General features: G+C 41.9%; 1 protein-coding gene across 7 annotated transcripts in view; it reads right to left on the bottom strand.

Moving 5' to 3' along the window:
- ELAVL2 (ELAV like RNA binding protein 2) overlaps positions 1-21626 on the bottom strand; it is a 218045-nt gene that overhangs the window by 150106 nt on the left and 46313 nt on the right. For 5 of the 7 annotated variants that reach the window (XM_088472609.1, XM_088472608.1, XM_088472611.1 and 2 more), the window contains exon 3: positions 20876-21119. In XM_088472609.1, the coding sequence (XP_088328735.1) occupies positions 20876-21119 (244 nt within the window). The remainder of the gene's footprint in view (positions 1-20875; positions 21120-21626) is intronic. The other 2 variants (XM_088472610.1, XM_088472612.1) reach the window with 1 other exon arrangement.

Below are 21626 nucleotides of genomic sequence, written 5' to 3'. Positions count from 1 at the left end.
TCGGCTGCTGTGGAAACCTCAGAGGGGGAAACACAGGAGCGTCCCGCAATGGCAGTCAGTGCTTAAGCAAAGCACTCCCAGGGAGGCTCCTGTGAGGTGGCTGAGACAGTAGATGGGGCTGAGGGAGCATAACATCTCACACAACCCCTCATGTATTATGTCTCCCACACCTAATCTGGCAGAACACTTTTTACATGACTGCAGGACAGGAGCCAAGGTTTGCATGAAATCCTCACTACCAGACAGAGCCTGATTCAGACCCGCTCGCGAGCGGGTCGATGGTGTGCTCTGCGCACACGCAGCGGCCGCACTGCGAGTGCGTCCAGTAGCAGTCCTGGGATTCCTCCGGGGTTTGGCTAACAGACCCTGGGCTCCCGCCGCGATCCCTGGATCCGTACCGGCGTCATGGTGCCGGCGGGGTGACAGAACGGCAGCACGAACGTCCCCTCTACTGTCCTGTAACTCTGCAGGGGCTGTTAATCAGCCCCCCTGCTTAGTAGTGACCCGACTCCGGCCGAAACCCATGAAACTGAGGTGCCTTTGGCCCGGGGGCGGGGTAAAGAGGGAGGCCCAAGTGCTTCCTGGTAGAAAAATGTACTGCGTAAGGTGCCTGGATGACTTTGAATCACCTATACCCCCTCAAGGTCTCCCTGTGGAGCCTATGGATTCTGAAGAGGAAAGTATTTTTTTCCTTACTTGTGAGCAGGTATACAGTCAGGTGCATAAATATTGGGACATTGACAGAATTTTCATATTTTGGCCTCTATTCACCACCAACAATGGCTTTGAAATGAATATAGAGGGTTCACCACAAGATGTAAACCATTGGTGAGCTTTAAAAACAGGAAGACCAGATTAGAGTTTGCCAAACAACATCTAAAAAAGCCATTACAGTTCTGGAACAACATCCTATGGACAGATGAGACAAAGATCAACTTGTACCAGAGTGATGGGAAGAGAAGAGTATGGAGAAGGAAAGGAACTGCTCATGATCCAAAAACATACCACCTCATCAGTGAAGCATGGTGGTGGTAGTGTCATGGCGTGGGCATGTATGGCTGCCAATGGAACTGGTTCCCTTGTATTTATTGATGTGACTGCTGACAAAAGCAGAATGATTCTGAAGTGTTTTGGGCAATATTATATGCTCATATTCAGTCAAATGCTTCAGAACTCATTGGACGGCGCTTCACAGTGCAGAAGGACAATGACCCGAAGCATACTGCAAAAGCAACCAAAGAGTTTTTTTAAGGCCAAGTCAATTCCCTGACCTGAATCCGATTGAGCATGCATTTCACTTGATGAAGACAATACTGAAGGGAAAATGCCCCAAGAACAAGCAGGAACTGAAGACATTTGCAGTAGAGGCCTGGCAGAGCATCACCAGGGATGAAACCCAGCGTCTGGTGATGTCTATGCGTTCTAGACTTCAGGCTGTTATTGCCTGCAAAGGATTTGCAACAAAGTATTAAAAAGTGAAAATTTGATTTAGGATTGTTCAGTTTGTCACATTACTTTTGGCCCCTTAAAAAGTGGGAGGCACATATAGAAACCATTGTAATTCCTTCACCATTCACCTGATTTGGATGTAATTACCCTCAAATTAAATCTGAAAGTCTGCAGTTAAAGCACATCTTGTTTGTTTCATTTCAAAGCCATTGTGGTGGTGAATAGAGGCCAAAATATGAAAATTCTGGCAAAGTGCCAAAATTTATGCACCTGACTGTAATTGAGATACTCTAAAGCAGACAATTTTATCTGGGCTACATAAGAAATGTTAGGAGGTAGCACACAGTCTGATTCAGATGCTTTGACTGCTAAAGAAATTTGCCATAGAACCTTTAAGGAGTTCTGCAGCTCAACATAAATCGCACCATCAAAAGTTCAGTGTTTCTTAAGCAGCCCATACACGGTACTTTTGTGCACGAAGTGTGCAATTTTGATCAATCGTAATGATCGTGCACATCGTGTGTTATGTAGGTTTTCGATGCAGATGCACGTCCCCGCTGTCAGAGCTGGATCGGAGCTCTTCTTAGGAAAAACCGCAAGATTGTGATCTATCATGTACAATGTAATACTCGTATATATGCATATTGGGATCGTATGATCAATCATACACCATTTGACCACATCGTATGGAAAATTTCAAGGGAAGAATCTCAAGGGAAATCGTACAACACATCGTGACGTTTCTTAATCGCACAGGTGTATGGCCGGCATTACACTTCTGGGTATTTTAAGATTCTAAATTACTGAGGGAGGAAGTTTATAGTCTATTTGCTTTTATTAAAAATTTATTTATTAAAACAGACAATGCTTTTTTTATAGGTTGATTAGTTTCCGGTATAAGGTCATTAAAAAACTGGATTGGATCAAGGAAGGAATGTACTATTGTGAATGTTGTCCTATTTTATCTGTCCAGTTTTACACCAATAGGTTTATTAATTGGTCAGTATATTGTATACAATTTTCAAAAAGTTTGTTTATAGCTGGTTGAGTTTTTCTTTTAACCACTGTGCCGCGGCACACTAGTGTGCTGCGAGTGGTTGTCAAGTGTGCCAATGTGGTCAGCTCAGTGCACTTGTACTGTAGTACGTTTTATTCCTGAGGAGGCCAATGTAGTGTGTTATATTCTTGTGTATGTATTTTTTATGTGGTAGCCAATGTGTATGTTATTCATTGGTCACGCACGCTGCGTTGGCGGATACTGTGCCTTGGCAATTTTAAAATCTTGTGTAGTGTCTCTTGAGTTGAAAAAGGTTGAAAATTACTTCTCAATAAACAAAGGGCGGAATTCAATTGATTAGACGGGAGTTCCGGACTGCGTAAAGTGACAGGAGATCGCAGGCCGCTATTCAATTGATGCCGTTTTTCGCGCTGATCGCGCACATAGGTGTCAGGTTTAGCCGCGTAAAGCAGCTAAACCCGACCAAAGTGCTGGGTGCGACCGCGAAAACTGATGTTTGGGCGCCCAAACAGGTCACTTTTAAGCTCTCATCCCCCTGGGGCTGAAATGTAGCGCTGGCAGCTGATCGCGCCCGACAGGAGCAAGAATTGAATAGCTCCGTCGAGTGCGATAGGGGCTGGAATCAATTGAATTCCGCCCTACATGTCTCAAGACACTAATGTAATCAAAGCAGCAAGAAAGGCACAAAATCCTTTGAGAAAATGGTGGTGTCCCTATAAATGTTCCTTAATCATTTCATTATTATATCGGTCATAAATATATATGGCTATTGTTAATCGGAACATTGTGACCATCGCGACTTGGGTAGGGGGTCCTGCCGTGCCAACGGATCAGCAGTGATTGGCAGCACAGCAGTCAGTTGGGGAGGGTGAAGGGACGCAGAGGGGCTGGGAGATCTTTATGCTATTGGCGGCTGCCGAATGATCATCTGGCAGACGCCCACTGTACATTTCAAACAGCTAGTATTGTTTGCCATCATGTCAGTTAACGCAGTGTGCAAACTGTGCAACCACGCCAGGCAAGTGGTTAACAGCTGGGCACAATATTAGATGGCTGAATAATTATACACTGCTGTTTTAAAGCAGAAGGCAGAAAGTGACTTCTACTTTCACACGGGATGACAATGACAGCCAGGTACAAAGAAAGTGACTATGTGCTTTCTTTTCATCTTATCTGGAAATCCTGTCATATTACCCAAAAGACACACAGGGAAGTCCCTGAACAAAAGGCAACATTTGCATTAAAAGACTTATGAAGGCAGTTTTATCATTGATCAGAAGATTAAGCCACTTAAACTATAGAGATGAAAAAAAAAAAAAAAAAGTCTTTTACCCAAAGTTATTTCTGGCTACAAGAAAAATGGAAAGCTACACAATACTCATTAGGAGGCTGCCATTAAGCGTTGGAATTGTACAGTAATTCAACAGGATTCAAAAGTCTAAAAAGGTTTCCATAAAAAAAAAAAAAAAAAAAAAGGAGGTAAGGAAAACTAAAGTGCCAATGTAGTGAAATAACAGATGTATTGAACACTGACAGGCTGGTACTAGTCAATAATGCAATAAACATTGCAGTCTGTTTAAGATGCTGAAATGAAACTCCATGCCATGTAATTTTGCCGATTTGAACAGCAGAAAATAAATCTGAAAACATCAAATTCACAGGACTAGCCTCTGTACACACAGCTTATTCCAGCTACTGTAATGTGAGTATTTCAGACAATGGGGGGAATGCAATTATTTTTTGGGGTGCCCATCATAGCAATTCAAATGTTGATCTGATCGGGTGGCCATTACTTTTGACGTGCCGAAAAGCACCGGGTTTAGCCTTGCAAAGCAGCTAAACCCATTTGTGTTAGGACGCCCAAACTACAGGTTGGACACAAAACAATGGACTTATTGCACATTTATGCTCGCCACCTCAGGAAACTGAGCAGAGATGTGTGAGTCTATGGGCGCCCAAACGGCAGAACAATTGAATTGCTGCAGGTGGGAGCCATCTAGTGGCAGACGTAAGAAAAACAAGTGAATTCTCCCCAATGTGTCAATTTGCAATACAAAGGTCATCATTTGCATTAGGAGCATAATTTCAACCACTTTCATGAAACCAATAACCTCACGTGTGTCACTGTCCCAGAAAAAGTAACTCAGATCTCAGGAGTAACCTGCAAGGGATTAGAGCAGGGATGGGCAATAAGCAGCCTTCCAGCTGCTGTTGAACTACAAATCCCAGCATGCATGGCAACATTTCTAGCATGGTCAAACAGCAAAACTGTGGCAGGGCATGCTGGTATGTGTAGTTTTACAACATCTGGGAGGCTGCTTATTGTCCATCCCTAGATTAGAGGGACTGATCCTATAAATTATTAGGCATAGGGATTTCTGAGAGGTCTTCTTAAATTATAGTTTATGGCCCTAAACCACTTCTAGTAGTTTAATCTAAAATATCATCTTATACCATCTTTAAACCTCATGAGTCACCTACACTACATGGCCAAAAATATATGGGGCCCTACATCAGGATGTCTTTCGACTACTGGTTCTTCGCTGGGGTTTGCCGGACATTGACATGATGGCGTCCCGGCACAATCACCAAGTTCTGAGGTACTGATCTCGCAGCAGAGATCCGGAGGCCTTTCTGGTGGATGCTTTGGCGGTCCAGTGGACGTTCCCGCTCCTGTATATTTTCCCTCCAGTCTCTGATTCCTCGGGTCCTCCGCTAATTGAAGTTGGAGAGAGGCATGGTGATCCTAGTGACTCCCAATTGGCCGTGAAGGGCGTTGTATGCAGACCTTCAAGGCCTCTGTTGACTCTCCTCTGCGTCTTCCACTGCGGCCATATCTTCTGTCTCGGGGCCCGTGCTTTCATCCGTATCTGGCCCGTCTCGCTTTGACGGGGTGGCACTTGAGACATCTGTCTTAAGCGCTGAAGGATTCTCCAGGTCAGTCATTAACACTATACCTAATGCCCATAAGCCTTCTTCGGCTATAGTTTACTATCAAATTTGGAGGACTTACTTTGACTGGTGTGCAACTAGAAATCTTAACCCTAGGTCATTTCAACTCATTGGATGGCGCTTCACAGTGCAGATGGACAATGACCCGAAGCATACTGCAAAAGCAACCAAAGAGTCCTAAAAAGCCGAAAAACGTGCTATAGCGCGTACTTTGCGAACACTGGGTGAGGGATGGTTTCCTGTCTGCTAACCTTTCAGGGTCTGTGGTCAGATTTTAAGAGTCTGTTGCCAATCAGCGTTCTGGAGCTCCGAGCGGTTTACAGAGCTCTTTGTCGGGCCGTGCTACTCCTGCTGGGTCGCCTACATAAATCATCAGGGAGACACTCGCAGTCGTGCCGCCATGAGGGAAGTTACTTGCCTTCTCCAGTGGGTGGAGAGGCATCTTCTGTCACTGTCTGCAGTTTACTTTCCGGGAGTGCAAAATTGGGAAGCGGGCTTCCTAAGCAGTCAAGACATTTATTCGGGAGGGAGTCAGAAGATTTATTCCAATTGATGACCCAACCGTGAACCTGGAGAAGATCCACTGTGACTCGGATGTGCTCCCTGATAAACTCTGGGGACTGGGCCAGAAGAAGCAAGTCGTCCAGATATGGAAAAATTTGGATTCCTCTGCTCCGAAGATGAGCTGCCATGACCTTTGTGAACACACGAGAAGCCATGGAAAGCCCAAATGGTAAAGCACGAATGTGAGGAATCGCTGAAGACAGATGGATGGGAACATGTAAATAGGCATCCTGTTTGTCCAGGGCTCCATCACTAGAATGGAGTGGAGCGATTCCATTTGGAACTTGGGAATCCTCAAGTGAGATGGATAATAGCACCAAGAAGCCTATCCCGGACCCAAGAGACACAAATCAGCTCTATATGTATATAGCAATATATTTATTACACTTTCACAAAAGTGGACATTCAGATCTCAGTAGACTATCAATAAATAGCCATCACAATACAATCACCACATATGAATCAATATCTGCATGCAGAAACAGTAAGAAAGGTAAAAAATGAGCTCAATATCATGCTCCACAATCTCATCCACAATTATTAAAAAGAGCACCAGCTCTATGCTCAGATAACACAGTAGATTGAGACTAATGTAGATCAATTCCGTGGTAACAGTCAGTCCTTAAATGAAGGCATAATTTAGAAAGTAGCATATGCTTAGGACAATGTAAACGTGGATAACTTCAACCAATATAAACTATCATATATCCCACCTTGGTCAGTCATGTTTCTTCCTTAGTGGAGCACCAGTTAATTTTGAAGTAATTAATAAGCTGCTGCTCCACAAAGCTATTCCTTACAGGTGCAGGTATGTGTTGTGGATGATTAAAAGTAATGTTCATGCCTCTGTCCATAAGTGTTAAGGAAAGGGGAGACCGGACTTCTATATCACCAGCGCAACCAACTTGTTATGGCCATAACCAGGAAATGGTTTATGCAAATAAGCCTGCTCACCTGGTGTATGTCCACAGCCGTGCAAAGCCGGGTCCCGCGATGTAGCTGCGTCCGAGGATTAACTGCACCAGGAGGTAGCGGCTCCCTCGGTGGATGCGGCGGGCAGTGAATGCCGGTTCTCGACCAAAGCTGGATTCCAGGTTGGCTGAAATTAGCACCCCATAATAAAAGTATCCAGGGTGCTGGTAGCAGTGTTAAGGATCAGTCTCCCATGCACAATTGTAGAGAGTCACAGCGATGTTACACAGAACCTCCCACATTGATAAGAGGAGTCAAGTGTGCAAACTTGATCTGTGGACACCCTTAACTCGTTTCTTTCTCACTGAGAATTTCTTCAGAAGGAGGTCTACTAGCAGTAAGCTGTCATATTTAAAGGAAGTTCCTTCCAATCACCTTTGTTCATTAGTAAAGACAGCACCTGCAATCCATTCTATCCCCATTTCATCTGCATTGCACATGATATACTCCAGATAAATCTTGGTCTAACAGACATTGAGATCATTAGGTTGTATTATATAACCAGAGAGACATATCTGTTACATTCTTATATGAATATAAATAAAATTGAAAATAAAAAATAAAAATGAAAGTACTAAGATCCAATGTATTCAGCACGTTCCACGCCTAAACACAACGAAAATAATAAAGTCCACTAGAAATTATTACACTATGAATGCCACTATGGCATTCATAACAACTGAGGACAACAATGAATGTATTTATTATATTTATATATTTTAATCTGGATTAATATATACACTCAATTAAAATCAGTCTAATATCAATTCAATACTTGGGAATCCTCAAGTACCTGTTGAGAGACTTCAGGTTAAGAATTGGTCTGAATGACCCATTCGGCTTCTGGACAAAGATTGGCATAGAAGCCAGAGCCCCACTGAGATGCAGGAACCGGAAATATGACCCTGGAGGCCAAAAGAGAGCGAATGGACTCCCTCAAAGCTCCTGCTTTTTCCTGATCCCCAAGACGACCAGTGGAGAAAAACCGGGCTGGAGGACACTCCGGAAACATCAATGCGTACCCGAGAGACAACTCTCTACCCAGGTGTCCTTCGTGGTAGCCTTCCAAACTTCGTAAAAAAGGAGAAGATGGGATCCCCCAAGAGGAGGCCTGCGCCGTCATGCAGCAAGCTTGTCGGCTGGCTTAGCAGCAGGACGTCTGGAGGCCCAGGGCTGCTTACTTGTTGGTTTAGAACCCTAGGCAGAGGAACCTGGGACCTAGAGACCAACCACCCCTTGGCTTTACCCTGCGGACAAAAGGACCAAAATATTAGAAGATTGCGACCTAGGAGCTGCCCCAGAAGGCAGAAAGGCTGTCCTAGATCCCACCACTGTAGCCACTATTTTGTCCAATTATGGACCAAAGAACATCCCCATAAAAGGGGAGAGCCTCAAGGGACTCAGAATCTGTCCGGCAAAAATGTAGGCAGAAAGCACTCCTGGCAAACACTGAAGAGGCAGACACCTTGGACGTTAATATACCAGTGTCTATGGCAGCCTCCCAGACATGCTACACGAGACAAAAGATAATTCCTGTGGGCACCGGACATAAGGCCAACCTCCAGAGAGTCAACCCAGCTACCGATGGCCTTAGCAACCCAGGCAGAAGGGCTGGGTGAGCTACAGCTTCCACATTGGAGTAAATAGTCTTGCGATAATTCTCAAACTTCCTATCCATCGGATCATTAAGTGATGCTGAATTAGTAGGTGAAAGAGTAGTATTCATAACCAAGCAGGCAACATGCACATCAACCAGGAGAGGCTATTACCATCTAGTCCGATCTGCAGCAGGCAGAGGATAAAAAGTAGAAATACGCTTGGAAACTGGGAAATGCTTATTAGGGTAAGACCAAGCTTCTGCCAAAAGATCCTCAAGCTGCACTGATGAAGGGAATTCTGACACTGCTTTCCTTTGCCATTTATAGGGGTATTCAATATGGAGCAAAAGTAATTTTTTGTGATCATTTCGCACAGATGACGTAATTTTCGCTGGTTTTGGTTTTACACCGTATTCAATTTCAAAGACTTTTCGCAGGTTCGAAAAGTCTTTGAAAAAAAACGGGGATAACTTTTCACCACTGAATAGGTGGCGAAAAAAAGTGCAGAATTGGGGTTTAGGGGTGCAGGCTTAAAAAAATAGCCTGCGTCCGTGGGAATGTCATTTTAAAATAAACTGTCAAAGTAAAAAAAAAAAAATAGGGACACCCCAAAAAATTTAATTTGGGGTGAAAAAAATAAAAAGGGGAAAAAAGTGTTTAAAAATAGGGAAATAGGTTCAGGGCTATTCTGCAAATATGCGGCAGGTGTTTCTAGAATAGGTTATTAGCGGCAGGTGTATATTTGCAGAATTTTTAAATACAGACTTTAGGGACTTAAAAATATGCTAATACCCATTTTCATGTACCCCAAATTTGATGGGACTACTAAAAAAAACGAAAAAAATAACCTAAGTGCTCTTCTGCAACACTTCAATGTCGGGGGAAAAAAACACCTGCAGCCACTATTTAAATCCCCGACTTTCATTTGCAGGATAAAACGGGGGTACCCATAGTGATCCCCCATGTTTTTACAGTTTTAGGGGGGGGTCCTACAATTTATTCCAGAAAAATTTTGTAGTTTTTCGCAGATCCCACATCGCCCGATACTTTATCCCTGGAAAATCTCCGATGTGGAGCGAAAAGTCCAGCACGGACTTTTCGCTCCCGTGCTGAAGACCCCTGTTAGTATTTAATACAGGGACTGGTTCCACATCCTTAATTAGTAAAACAGATTTAACTGCCTTGATCAAGGAAACCACATACACCTGAGGCTGGGAATCCTCAGGAATAAACAAAGATTCTCCATCAGAAACCACCAGATTGGAGGAATGGTGTAAAGCTGTCCCTCTTAGTAGGCCTATGCTTAGTAGCACGCTCCCTGACCAGCATCTGTTTAAAGGACTCAGACACCTGTGCTAATCCCTGAACTGACTGCATTAAAGGACTGCATCCAAAGGGGTTCCATAGCGGCAGGCAACGAGGACGGCATCACAATAGAATCCTGGGCCACACCTAAAAGGGCCAGCCACAAAGGGCGCTACCACAAGTCTATCCACTGCTTGTAGCAATACCTGTGACAGCGAGTAAATTCAAGCAGGTTCCTGGCTGGCAGTCGCAGTGGAGATAGCCCCCTGCTGTAAAGTAGTAAAACAGCGAACACAGAGACCATCATGGACCAGAACCTGTGTAGAAACCACAGTAGAACACGCCTTACAGTTAGCTTAGAAGCACCCACCTCCTTGGGAGCTTTACTCCTGGAAGACATAGTACAGAATCCAAGGAGAATGGCCTGACAATGTTAACGGTGAGGTGCCCAAACTCCTTTCCATCAACCTATACCCAGCATAAAGCCTGTGTGTCCCCTATGGAGAAAGAATAAATACAATTAAAATTCCCCCCATGACTTTAAACGTACGCTGTCATAGTATGACATACTTTCAAACAAGTCCGTTCAAAGTTTTGTCTTGGTATACTTCAAGCTGTTATTGTATAAAGAACTCTGCCATTATAGTCCAGGTTTTAAGGCTATCCATGCTTCAGTCCAGATGAATAAATAAAACTAACTGTGGTACTAATTAAGTCACCTGTGTTCAAGCATGGATATCCTTAAAACATGGACCTTAATGACAGTTTGGGAACCTCTGGTGAACAGGAAGCCTCTAGGAACAACAATTCAGCTGCAAAGTAATAAGCCACACCAAACCACAAAACAGGATCCTCCCGATGCTGAAGCATGTACTTCCGAAATGCTACTGTAAGCAAAGACAGCAGAAGAACAATTCATCAGGAGATTCACAGATTGGGGATCCATGGCCAAGTAGCCACACATAAGCCTCTGAGCACCATGCCAAATGTCGTCTGGAAAGGTTTAATGCACATCACCATTGGAATTGAGCAGAGGTAACATGTTCTTTGGAGTGCTTAATAATGCTTAATCGTCTGAAAGGCGAATCTGGGTTAGGTACAGTAGATGCCAGGAGAACCCTTCCTATCCAAATGCATACTACCAATTGTAAAGTGTGGTGGCGCAGTAATAATGTTCTAGGATGGTTTATTAATAGTCTGGCTTGGGCACCTTCGTTCCATACAATCACATTATGGAGCATTGCGTGCTTCCAACTTTGTGACAAGTTTTGGGGGAAGGCCCTTACCTGTTAGGGGGTCAAAGTTTCAAATTGCTGGGAAATGCCACTCCTGATGCTCTGTTTTTATGTGAGGTGTATGTGAAAAAAACTTTCCTATCTCAGTGCCTATTCCACATATCACTTAGAAATTTTGTCCCTCTCTCAATCAGAATATGGAGAATCCAGAAAAAGTGTTTTATCAACCTTGCCTGACTCAGTCATTATACATTCCTTTACTTCATACTTTATTTTTTTGGTGCAAAAAAAGGTGGGTTCAACACACATTATCAACCTAAGGCAGATGAATTATGTACCTTTTTTTTTTTTTTAATTTAACATTAAAGTATACTTTAAAACCCTATGAAAGAAAAAAAGAAAAATGAAGGGATTTTGATTGCCTGTATGAGAATTGTAATGTTTAATTACAAATCTCTTTAAAAATGAAAATTACAATTAGGTATAATTTTACCCGCCAGGGGAGTATTTTAATTTGTATATTTCTATATACATGTGCAGATTTCTTATTACACATTGGGAGGTATTAAATTACCCCGCAATTACACGTTTACGTGCGAAAAACTGCAATTTTAGTGCAAATAACCCCTATTCAATTAGCCGCAATAATTTGTCGCCGGTAATTTTACCTCAAATGTCACTTCACCTACTACGAGCAAGTGCAAAGTTGGGGGAAAAATCCCTATTTTAATGTGAAAACGTCAGGATTTGGTTCAGAAGCCCTAGGACACCTTCCCACCCCTTCCGATGACTAGGCACCTTGATGTTTATAATTATTGTCGTTTTGGGGTTAAGAGTGCAGTGTGCTGAAATTTTGGGTTCAAGCTATAGGACAGGTATATTGGGGTGCTTTAGGAGTGAAAAAAGTGTTTTTAGTCTTGCAGGTGGGAGTAGTTGGTCTTTTAGTACTTAATTTTTTTTTAAATCTCCTAAAATGACCCAAATATATACTTATATCCATTTTTATGTACCCCGAATTTAATGATAGCACTTATTTTGCTGAAAAAATACACTTCTATACAGTTATCCTGTGTTAGTTTGCCATTTTCGGGGTACAGATTTCTTCATATTCACCTAGACTTTTAGCGCGATTTTTGTGATTTTGGAATTGAATAAGTGCGAAAACATAAGCATATAGAAAAGACTTACCAGGACCCAATTCCCTAATTACAGGGGCATAACCAGAGGTATGGGGGAACCATGGCAAAATTTCCTCGGGCCCCATCCCCATAATACTTACTCCACGGAGTTCACATTGGGTCGCGACCAGCTCCTGATTAAAAATTACATCAGTGCTATACTTGGCACGGTGCTGCTTGCTGGGCCAGCGGGCCCCCTAAGCAGCCGGGCCTTATAGCAAGCGCACCCCTTGCACCCTCTATAGTTACGCCAATGCCTATTTCATCTGCTCTCAATGCCCATCAACTGAAAACATAAAAAGCATTCTACTTGAGAAATTCAAAGACTGTGACCCTGTAGATGAAGTTTCTTACAGTCAGTGGGTATCTACTGACAGAACAGAGATGGTGAGATGCACTGGAATATTTGATATTTAGAAAAAAAAAATAGAAAAACTTGTCCCGCATTCATTTATTGCTAAGGCACAATCAAAGTTTCTAAAATAAATGAAGGTCAACCTTGAACTTAGCACAGCTATTGTTCTCCTGGACTTTAGTGAAAACTATTCTTACGTGATTCAGAATGAAGTTCAAAAGGTATCATTGAACGAACAATGGTTGTACACTGCACCCAGCTGGAATCTATGCTCACGCTCTCCAGTCTGATGACCTGTTCATCACAAGTGTCTGTCTTGTCTGATGATTTGGAGCACGATGTAGCATTCATGTACGAAACAGAGAGATTATTCAGTACATCAAAGAAAACATTCCTGCTGCCAAAAATTTGCATTACATCAGTGATGGGTGTACAGGGCAGTATAAGAATTGCAAAAACTTCCTCAACTTGTGCTGCCATGATCAAGACTTTACTTTGAAAGCATCATGGGCATTTTTTGCAACCAGCCACGGTAAATCTCGTGATGGCATTGGTGGAACAATTAAGCCTCTGGTTTCCAGAGAGCCTACAGAGACTAACAGGTGATCTGATTGACTGAAAAAGTCTTATGGTGCATACACACAGTCAGATTTGTTGTCAGAGATGAACAATAACAAAAAAAAAAAAAAAGACTGACTACTCCCACCTGCAAGACTAAAAACGCTTGTTTCACTCAAAGCACCCTAATATACCTGCCCCATACCTTGAACCCAAAATTTCATCACTTTGCCATCCCAAAAAAATGTCATTATTGGGCAATTAAAAATAATTAGAAACTTCAAAGTACCTAATTAGTCATCAACAGGGGGTGGGGGAGGGGTATTTGGGGGAGTTTTGTTGTCCCAGGGCTCCTGAACCAAATCCCAATATTTTAACCTTAATATAGTTATTTTCCTCAAGGTAGGTGAAGTGAAATTTGAGGTAAAATTAATCCCAATCATTTATTGCGGCTAATTGTCTGAAAATAAATTTATATATATATATATACACACACACACATACACACATATATACACATACACACACACATATACATATAGACACTGCAAAAACTCTCATCCATGCACACTTATTTCCCGCATGGACTATTGCAATAGCCTCCTTACTCGTCTTCCCAAAAACAGGCTATCACCATTACAATCCATTATGAATGCAGCTGCAAGGCTTATCTTCCTTGCGAAACGTTCTTCTGCTGCCCCGCTCTGTCAATCACTCCATTGGTTGCCGGTTTTCTACCGTATTCAATACAAAATACTTTCACTTACACATAAGGCTATTAACCAAACTACACCAACATACATCTCAAAATATCTCCCAACCCGACCTCTCCGCTCGGCACAAGATCTGCGTCTCTCATCCCCATGCATTACTTGCTCCCATTCACGGTTACAGGACTTTCTTCGCGCTGCACCCACTCTATGGAATAACCTACCTTGCACAATAAGACTTTCCTCTAGTCTCCAATCCTTCAAGCATTCCCTGAAAACTCACCTCTTCAGGCAAGCTCATCAGATTCCAGAACCTCCCACATAACCTTCATAGCTTCAATATCTAATTACATCCCCTTTTACAGTCCACACACAATCTCACACATCGTCTTTCTCGCACATCCTGACATTTGGTCGATATTCCTGTGTGACTGGATCATGCAGCCAACCAAGAAACTGTGCATTCTGGCTGGACCAAAATGCAATATATAGCACCTATCCTTGTGTATCAATGCCTATTTCTCTATAGATTGTAAGCTTGCGAGCAGGGCCTTCCTACCTATATATCTGTTTGTTATTACCCAGTTTTGTTCCGTTAATGTTCCAATTGTAAAGCACAACGGAATATGATGCGCTATATAAGAAACTGTTAATAAATAAAATACATATATACACAAATTACAATACTCCCTTGGCGGGCAAAGTTATACCTAACGGTAATTTGAGAAATTATTTTAACATTGCAATACTCATACAGGCAATCAAAATCCCATTATTTTTCTTTCATAGGCTATTAAAGTATATTTTAAGGTTCAATTTAAAAAATAAAAAAAGTGCTGGGCGCGATCGTGAAAAGTGCCGTTTGGGTGCCCAAACAGGTCACTTTTCGCCGCCCAACAGGAGCAACAATTGAATAGCTCCTACGGGCGCAATGGGGGTTGGAAACAATTGAATTCCGCCCTTAGTCAGACAAGGTTGATGAAACATTTTTGTCTGGAATCTCCATATTCAGATTGACAAAGGGACAAAATTTCAAAGTGATGTGTGGATTAAGCACTGAGATAGGAAAGTTTTTCCATATACACCTCACATAAAAACGGAGCATCAGGAGTGGCATTTCCGAGCAATTTTTCAAAACTTTGTCTTCCTATATCTCCAAAACTATGAGGGCTAGAGAAGAAACATATCGGTCGGTGGGTGTCATAACACATTTTTTTCTGGGTGATTTGACATGGAATGACCCTTCTGTACAAGAGACTGGTAGACTGGACTGGTGAGGTGGATCTTTATTCAGGATGGTTTGTGTGCTGTCTGTTATAAAGTCCTGAAGGGACAACCCCGCCAAACAGCATTTACATGAAACCAGCAGAGGCCTCCACCTCATGTTTGCCTTTACTTTTTGACATAGCAATTATAAAGGTAACAATGCAATGTAATATAATGTGACAGCCTTCACAAACATCAAGTAAATGTGAAGTACATTGAAAAAACCCTCACACACCTGCAACAGAGGGATGAGGAGAAAAACAGTGTTATAACGGTCAAGTCAGAAATAAAAGGCAGCATCACCCAGCAGCATACAATCCATATGTAATTCAGTTGCAATGGGCACTGAATCAACTACTCAAAACACAAGGCTTAGTAGGATATAGAGCACTATATACCTGACCCAGGGGAGAGGTATACAGAGAGACTGACCCAAAACCGCTTCAGCAGAGCACCAATAGTGGACTGTGAGGGTATCATATGCACGAGGAGAATAGGAGGCGTAACCCAGACGCGGGAAACTTTTAATGGATCTGCGCCTGAGTCGGGGGAGGAGCTGCCGGGGGAGAGCCTACCTCCCTCTAAGCTGCATCAACCGGCCGGGTACGCTGGCCTCATGGCAGCAGAAGTGTCTGCTGCTGATCCCCCGACATCCGACAATAAGGCCCCGGCAGTCTAGTGAAGATGCACCGGGCTTTCACTGCAGCGGCTTCCGATGAGTCTCCCGCGCCGAAAGCAAGGACTGCTGCAAGCGATCCCCGTAAGCGAGGAATCACCTTACCTGACATCTCTGTGCATTTGGTTGCAGTCCGGGCCCCAGCATCACTGCTAGCAAGCTCTGCTGTGACCCTCCGAAATCACCACAGACGTTACTGGTGTTGCAGCCCAGAGGAGGTACACTGAGTCACAGTGCATGCATCTTAATACAGATGCTCAGCACTGCTAACTCAAAAACAGAAATAAAACAAAACAAAATAAAAGCTTGGGACTGCCTGAGCAGTCCCGTTACAATGGTGCGTCTGAATCGTGCTGCACCAAACGAACAACTGAATGTCTGTGGCCGGGGTATATGTGGACCAGAGGCATCCTGGAAGCTGAAAGCTTAACTATTTGGTGCCTGAATCACTCCAACCACATTGTCCCCATGGTATTCCTGTGGATCCTTATGGACCCTGAAGAAGAAGAAGAAGAAGTCTTAGAAGTGAAGGAGTTAAAGTATGTGGGAAAATATGTTTACATAAAGAAAACATTTAAATAAAGATTTGCTTAAAGAAACCTGTGCAATAAAGATTGCAAAAAATGTTCTTAAAACAAATCAAAACCAATGAAGGATTGGTATATTCCTTTAAATTAAAAAGGTAATTTTAATAGTCTACAAACCAAGCAATATGGTACATGTGTGTTTGTAAAAACACAAATTTGTAAAAATCTCCTGTATAAGTTGTGGTGCTGTTGCACAAATACTATTAATGTGTCCACATACATCTAGCCTCCTTGCGCATTCAACAGCCCTTCTAGTAACGCCATACCGTGGCGCAACTCAGTAAAGCAGAGCATCTTTTCATGCAACATTTTCCCTTTATACATCTCATTTGCAAACTGATGCGAATAGGATGCACAAATCGTTTATGCTGACTAAAATTATTTGCGGCATACCTATATGTGTGCGACTATCGGCATGCGAAATGCTACGTTACAATGCCACAGCTGCTGACACTAACGTAGCATTTTGCATGCAGATATAATTGCAGTCACACAGAATATAGGCACACCGCATATTTTAATCAGCATAAGCTGCTTGTGCGCCCTATATTCATTGCTTTGCGAATAAGACTCATTTAAAAGGAAAAAAAAGTTGCACGAAAAAACGATCAGCGTTAAAGAGCCACACAGAGCTCACACGTTATGTAACGCAACTTGTAGCGTATGTGTCCACATACAAGTACAGTATAACATTGAGACGGCAGAGGCCATACAAATAATTTATTGAGTGGTATACGTTATATGGGATATTGTCAGCACAGGCTCTTCAAATCTTTAAGGTTACCTGTATGCAGTGTAGTAGATGATGCTCCTGGGAACATCCCTTGTCCCAGGGGTCCACCCGCACTGAGACCATCCAGATCTCTGTTCTAGGTTTAGTGGTTCCTTAACAGAACTCTTCTTGCTGACTTGTTCAGTTGAGGAGACAGGAAAGACAAGGAGGGGAAGAAGTCACAATGTAAATCTTCCAGAGGGTTGTCTATATTCCTGTCTTTACTCATCTGACCAAGGTTTACCACATACAACAAGGCTGTAAGAGTTTGAAGTAAAGGGGCCTATCCATTAGCAGATAAACTTGAACGATTTATCGCTCAGTCGTTCAATTTATCTGCCAATGGATAGGCTCTGAATAATAAGAATGTGCACTCCCGCGGCCGACAAATTGGGTCTTTTGTCTCTCCAAAATGTTGAAATATCTGTCGCGGTAAACGACGAACGATTTAATAATGAAAATGAATAGAAACAAAAAAAAATAAAAAATCCACTCCCAGAATGATGTCATGCAATATCGTTCGTCGTTCGCAAAAATCTGTCATGTACATGACAGATATCTGTCAAAGCAGACCCAGGAATTTTCAAAAGATAAATCTGTCTTTCAGAAAGATCTGCTAATGGATAGGCCCCTTAACACTTTGCTTTAATCAGGAGAGTGAAATGATTCAATAAAGACTTCAGTATGTGAGCTGATTGCTGTACAGATTTTGCAAAGACTAGCATTATGTTGTACCTCACAAATATATTACCCTGGATTAGGCATAAAGGAAAAAAAGGAAAAGTACCCTGCTTATTTTATTAACTGGTTTCCCACTTGCCCTTACCCACCTAGTCGCACCAGGGCACAGCCTGTCATTTGTTCCTATTCCCAACAACTGTGCGATTCAAAACCCCAGCATCATAAAAAAAGAAATAACTAAAGCCAACATCTCATTTGTCAAAACACCATGCTTGCTCAGACATTTCCTGATGCAAAATAAAAGACCCATTTTATTTCTAAACAAATCAAGTCATTTGCCCCATATGATTCAGCCTTATAGGGGTATTCAATATGGGAGCGATAACATAGTTTCTGCGTTAATATCGCACTTATGACGTCATTATCGCAGGTTTTACTTTTACACCGTATTCAATTTCAAAGACTTATCGCAGTTTTGAAAAGTCTTTGATAAAAAACGGTGATAACTTTTCACCATTGAATAGGTGTCGAAAAAAAGTGCAGAATTGGGGTTTAGGGGTGCAGGCTTAAAAAAAAATAGCCTGCACCCTTGGGAATGACATTTAAAAAAGAACTGTCAAAAAAGGTTTAAAAAAAAAAATAGGGACACCCCAAAAAATTAATTTAAAAATTGGGGTGAAAAAAAAAAATGGGAAAAAAATGATCAACAATAGGGAAATAGGTTCAGGGCTATTCTGCAAGGATGCGGCTGATGTTTTGAAGAATAGAATTATAGCGGCAGGTGCACAAATGCAGAATTTTGAAAAACTTACTTTAGGGACACCAAAATATGCTAGTACCCATTTTCATGTACCCCAAATTTAATGGGACCACTTAAAAAAAAAAAACCTAAGTGCTCTTCTGCATCAATTCTTCAATGTCAGGAAAAAACACCTGCTGCGGCTATTTAAATCCCCGACTTTCATTTAAAGGCTAAAACGAGGGTACCCATAGTGATCCCCCATGTTTTTACTACTTTAGGGAGGGTCTTACAATTTTTTTAAGGAAAAATACGCAACTTTACGCAAATCCAACTTCGGAGGCTCCCGTTTTCGTTAATTTTATATTGAATACGGGGATAAGCGGGCGCGCGCCCGATACTTTAACGCAGGTAAAAACTCCGATATGAAACGTTAACTTCGACAGTGAAGTTAACGTTTCATATTGAATACCCTCTAATGTGTGAGCGTGACTTTCAGAAATGAGAAATAAAAGCATTATACATTAAGAATGCTACACTTGTACCAATACCAAAATGAGTAGCATTTTATCTTGCGCAAACATTTGAACCATATTCAGGTATCTGACTGTGGAGGCGATACAATTCAAAATTATGTGAATAGCATCGTGAAGGAGATCCCGGAGATAAGTTGACAGCACTCTGAAGTTCAGCTACAGGATTTCTGCTCGCACACTCCTGAGGAGCGAGTAGAAATCTGACAAGTGTCAGCCGCGATGCAGTTTTCCAGCTTAGCGCTGTCGCTAACAGCACTTTAGTCGGAGAATGCTGGTTACTGCACAGTAACAGACACCTCCCGTCTAAGTGCAAGGCACAATGGGGACAATCTAATAGCTCCGAGAACACCTTCCTGGCGCTATTCACATCACTTTGAATTTAACGGCCTCCTGTATTTGTTACTATTGTTGACCAATATAACAATCCAATTACACCTGCATTGATTTTAATCAATTACACACAGCAGGCACACACATTGGAGATGAGCATTCCCTACCTATTCTTTCATTGTTGTCCCTAGAGGTCTGACATCTCAGAGCAATTTACCTGACAATAGTACCATACAGCAAGCTCCATGCACAGATCACCTTATCCTAACAACCCTAGACTGAACTGAATTATCCAAGTATTATCCATGTCAAAGTTTCAATTACAGCCAATACATTTTAGATATTATGAAATGAAAAACAAAAGATAATATTAATCATTTGTCTTTTAGCCTCCAGTATCTGGGAATAAAGCACCAATAATGGCTTCAAGCAACTAATTAGCAAATGTTATGAGTGGCCAATTTTTACATTAACCAAACCATGGTAACACTTGGGGGGTAAATGTACCAATAATTGTGATACTGACACAATTATATACCTAACTCGTCAGTGATATTTTCATTTTTATTAAAAATATCCTGGCTAAGTACTACGGGAAACTCGCAGTGACATCGGTTGCGGTAAACGCTGTCCCTGCCAGTTATATCCCCGCCATTTAGGAAAAGTCTTTCACAGAAGTGAATGACTTCCCCAGGGGAATCTGACACTGCGCATGCGCACAGCGTCAGCTTCCGCAACTGCCAGGGGGCTGCAGGGGGAGATCGAAAGATCTCTCTCCTGCACCTGGAGCCCACATAGGCTTACACCATCTGAAGATTGTGTAAATTACTGATGCTAAACTCTGAAAAGCTTAACTTCCTAGAGTTTAGTACATAGGGGCCAGATCATAGTCCCCATTGATAATAATGGGGACTGCAATCTGCAGTGCTAATAAGCACTTTGCCGGAGATTTCTGTGAAATCTCCTGCATTGTGCCATTAGTACATAGAAACAATACATAAAGTTATGCAGAAACTGTAGTTTCTGCATAATTTTATGTAAAACTAAGCTTGATCCATATGACCCTTGATATTTTTTTTTCCACCAGTCTGACTTCCATACTTTCTGTGCAATTATAGACTACAAATTTACATAGTAGAGTCCAATATCAAAAGATACAGTATAATGAAAAAGAATTGACAGGTTTCCTTTTCTGTACTGCTGAAAGAGGGGTAGGAGCTGCAGAATATTCATCCACAATAGCTAAATAAATATACTGATGAGATCAACAAGCACACCAACTGTTCTTTTATTTTGCTATGCCATTTCTGCCTGTTAAATACCATTTATTATTTGTTTTAGAAAAAAAAATTTATACCAGGAAGGTTTCAAATGCAATTTAAAATGGTGCATACCCGTGATCTTGTCCCTCACTAGCTTACAGGACTCTATTTCTCCAATGCTCCCAAACAAGCTCTTCAATTCCTCCTGTGTCATGTTCTGAGGAAGGTAGTTTACTATTAAATTGGTCTTGCTGTCCTCTGTATTGCTTGAGTCCACTGGTGATGAGCAGTTGTTGTTTATAGTGTTTGGACAATTGCCTGTGTTATTGCATGTGGGACCATTGGACAGCTGTGTTTCCATGGCAGCAATTACCTGCTAACAAAACAGAAGATGAGAAAGAGGGAGAAGGGGAAAAAAAATTCAACCACTTTATAATGGCAAAACCTAAGACATGGTTACATGTTAACTGCCACCTCCCTGCAGTACTTCCCAACCAAGTGGCTTTTAACTAAGAAACAAAACAATTAAACAGTTTACCCATACTTTTCCCCAACATTTCTAATTAAAAGTCAGCAGTAGTACTTAAATGCTTTCAGTTTACAATGGGCAAACCATTTTAAAAAATACTGTAGTGTACTTAATTTACTCAAGTTTTGCTAACAGATTGGATTTTAAATACTCATGTGCTCATATACCTTTGAAAAGACTCCTTACATAACACATCTCCAGAGCATACAGCAATATAAGTTCTGTACTAACAAAAAACATACTTGTATGTCAAAACAGAACCTTAAAAAATAACATAACTAAAGGAAACATCCCGCTCGATTCAATTGAACGAAAATTAAAAAGCGCCGGGAGGGAGCTCCCGGAGCTATTAAA

This window comes from Taudactylus pleione, unplaced genomic scaffold (genome assembly GCF_031769625.1).
Source record: "Taudactylus pleione unplaced genomic scaffold, aTauple2 ptg000127l, whole genome shotgun sequence".
In the NCBI taxonomy this organism is placed as follows: Eukaryota; Metazoa; Chordata; class Amphibia; order Anura; family Myobatrachidae; genus Taudactylus; species Taudactylus pleione.
Note: the sequence above shows the minus strand (reverse complement) of the source record. Positions and strands in the feature narration are given on the sequence as shown.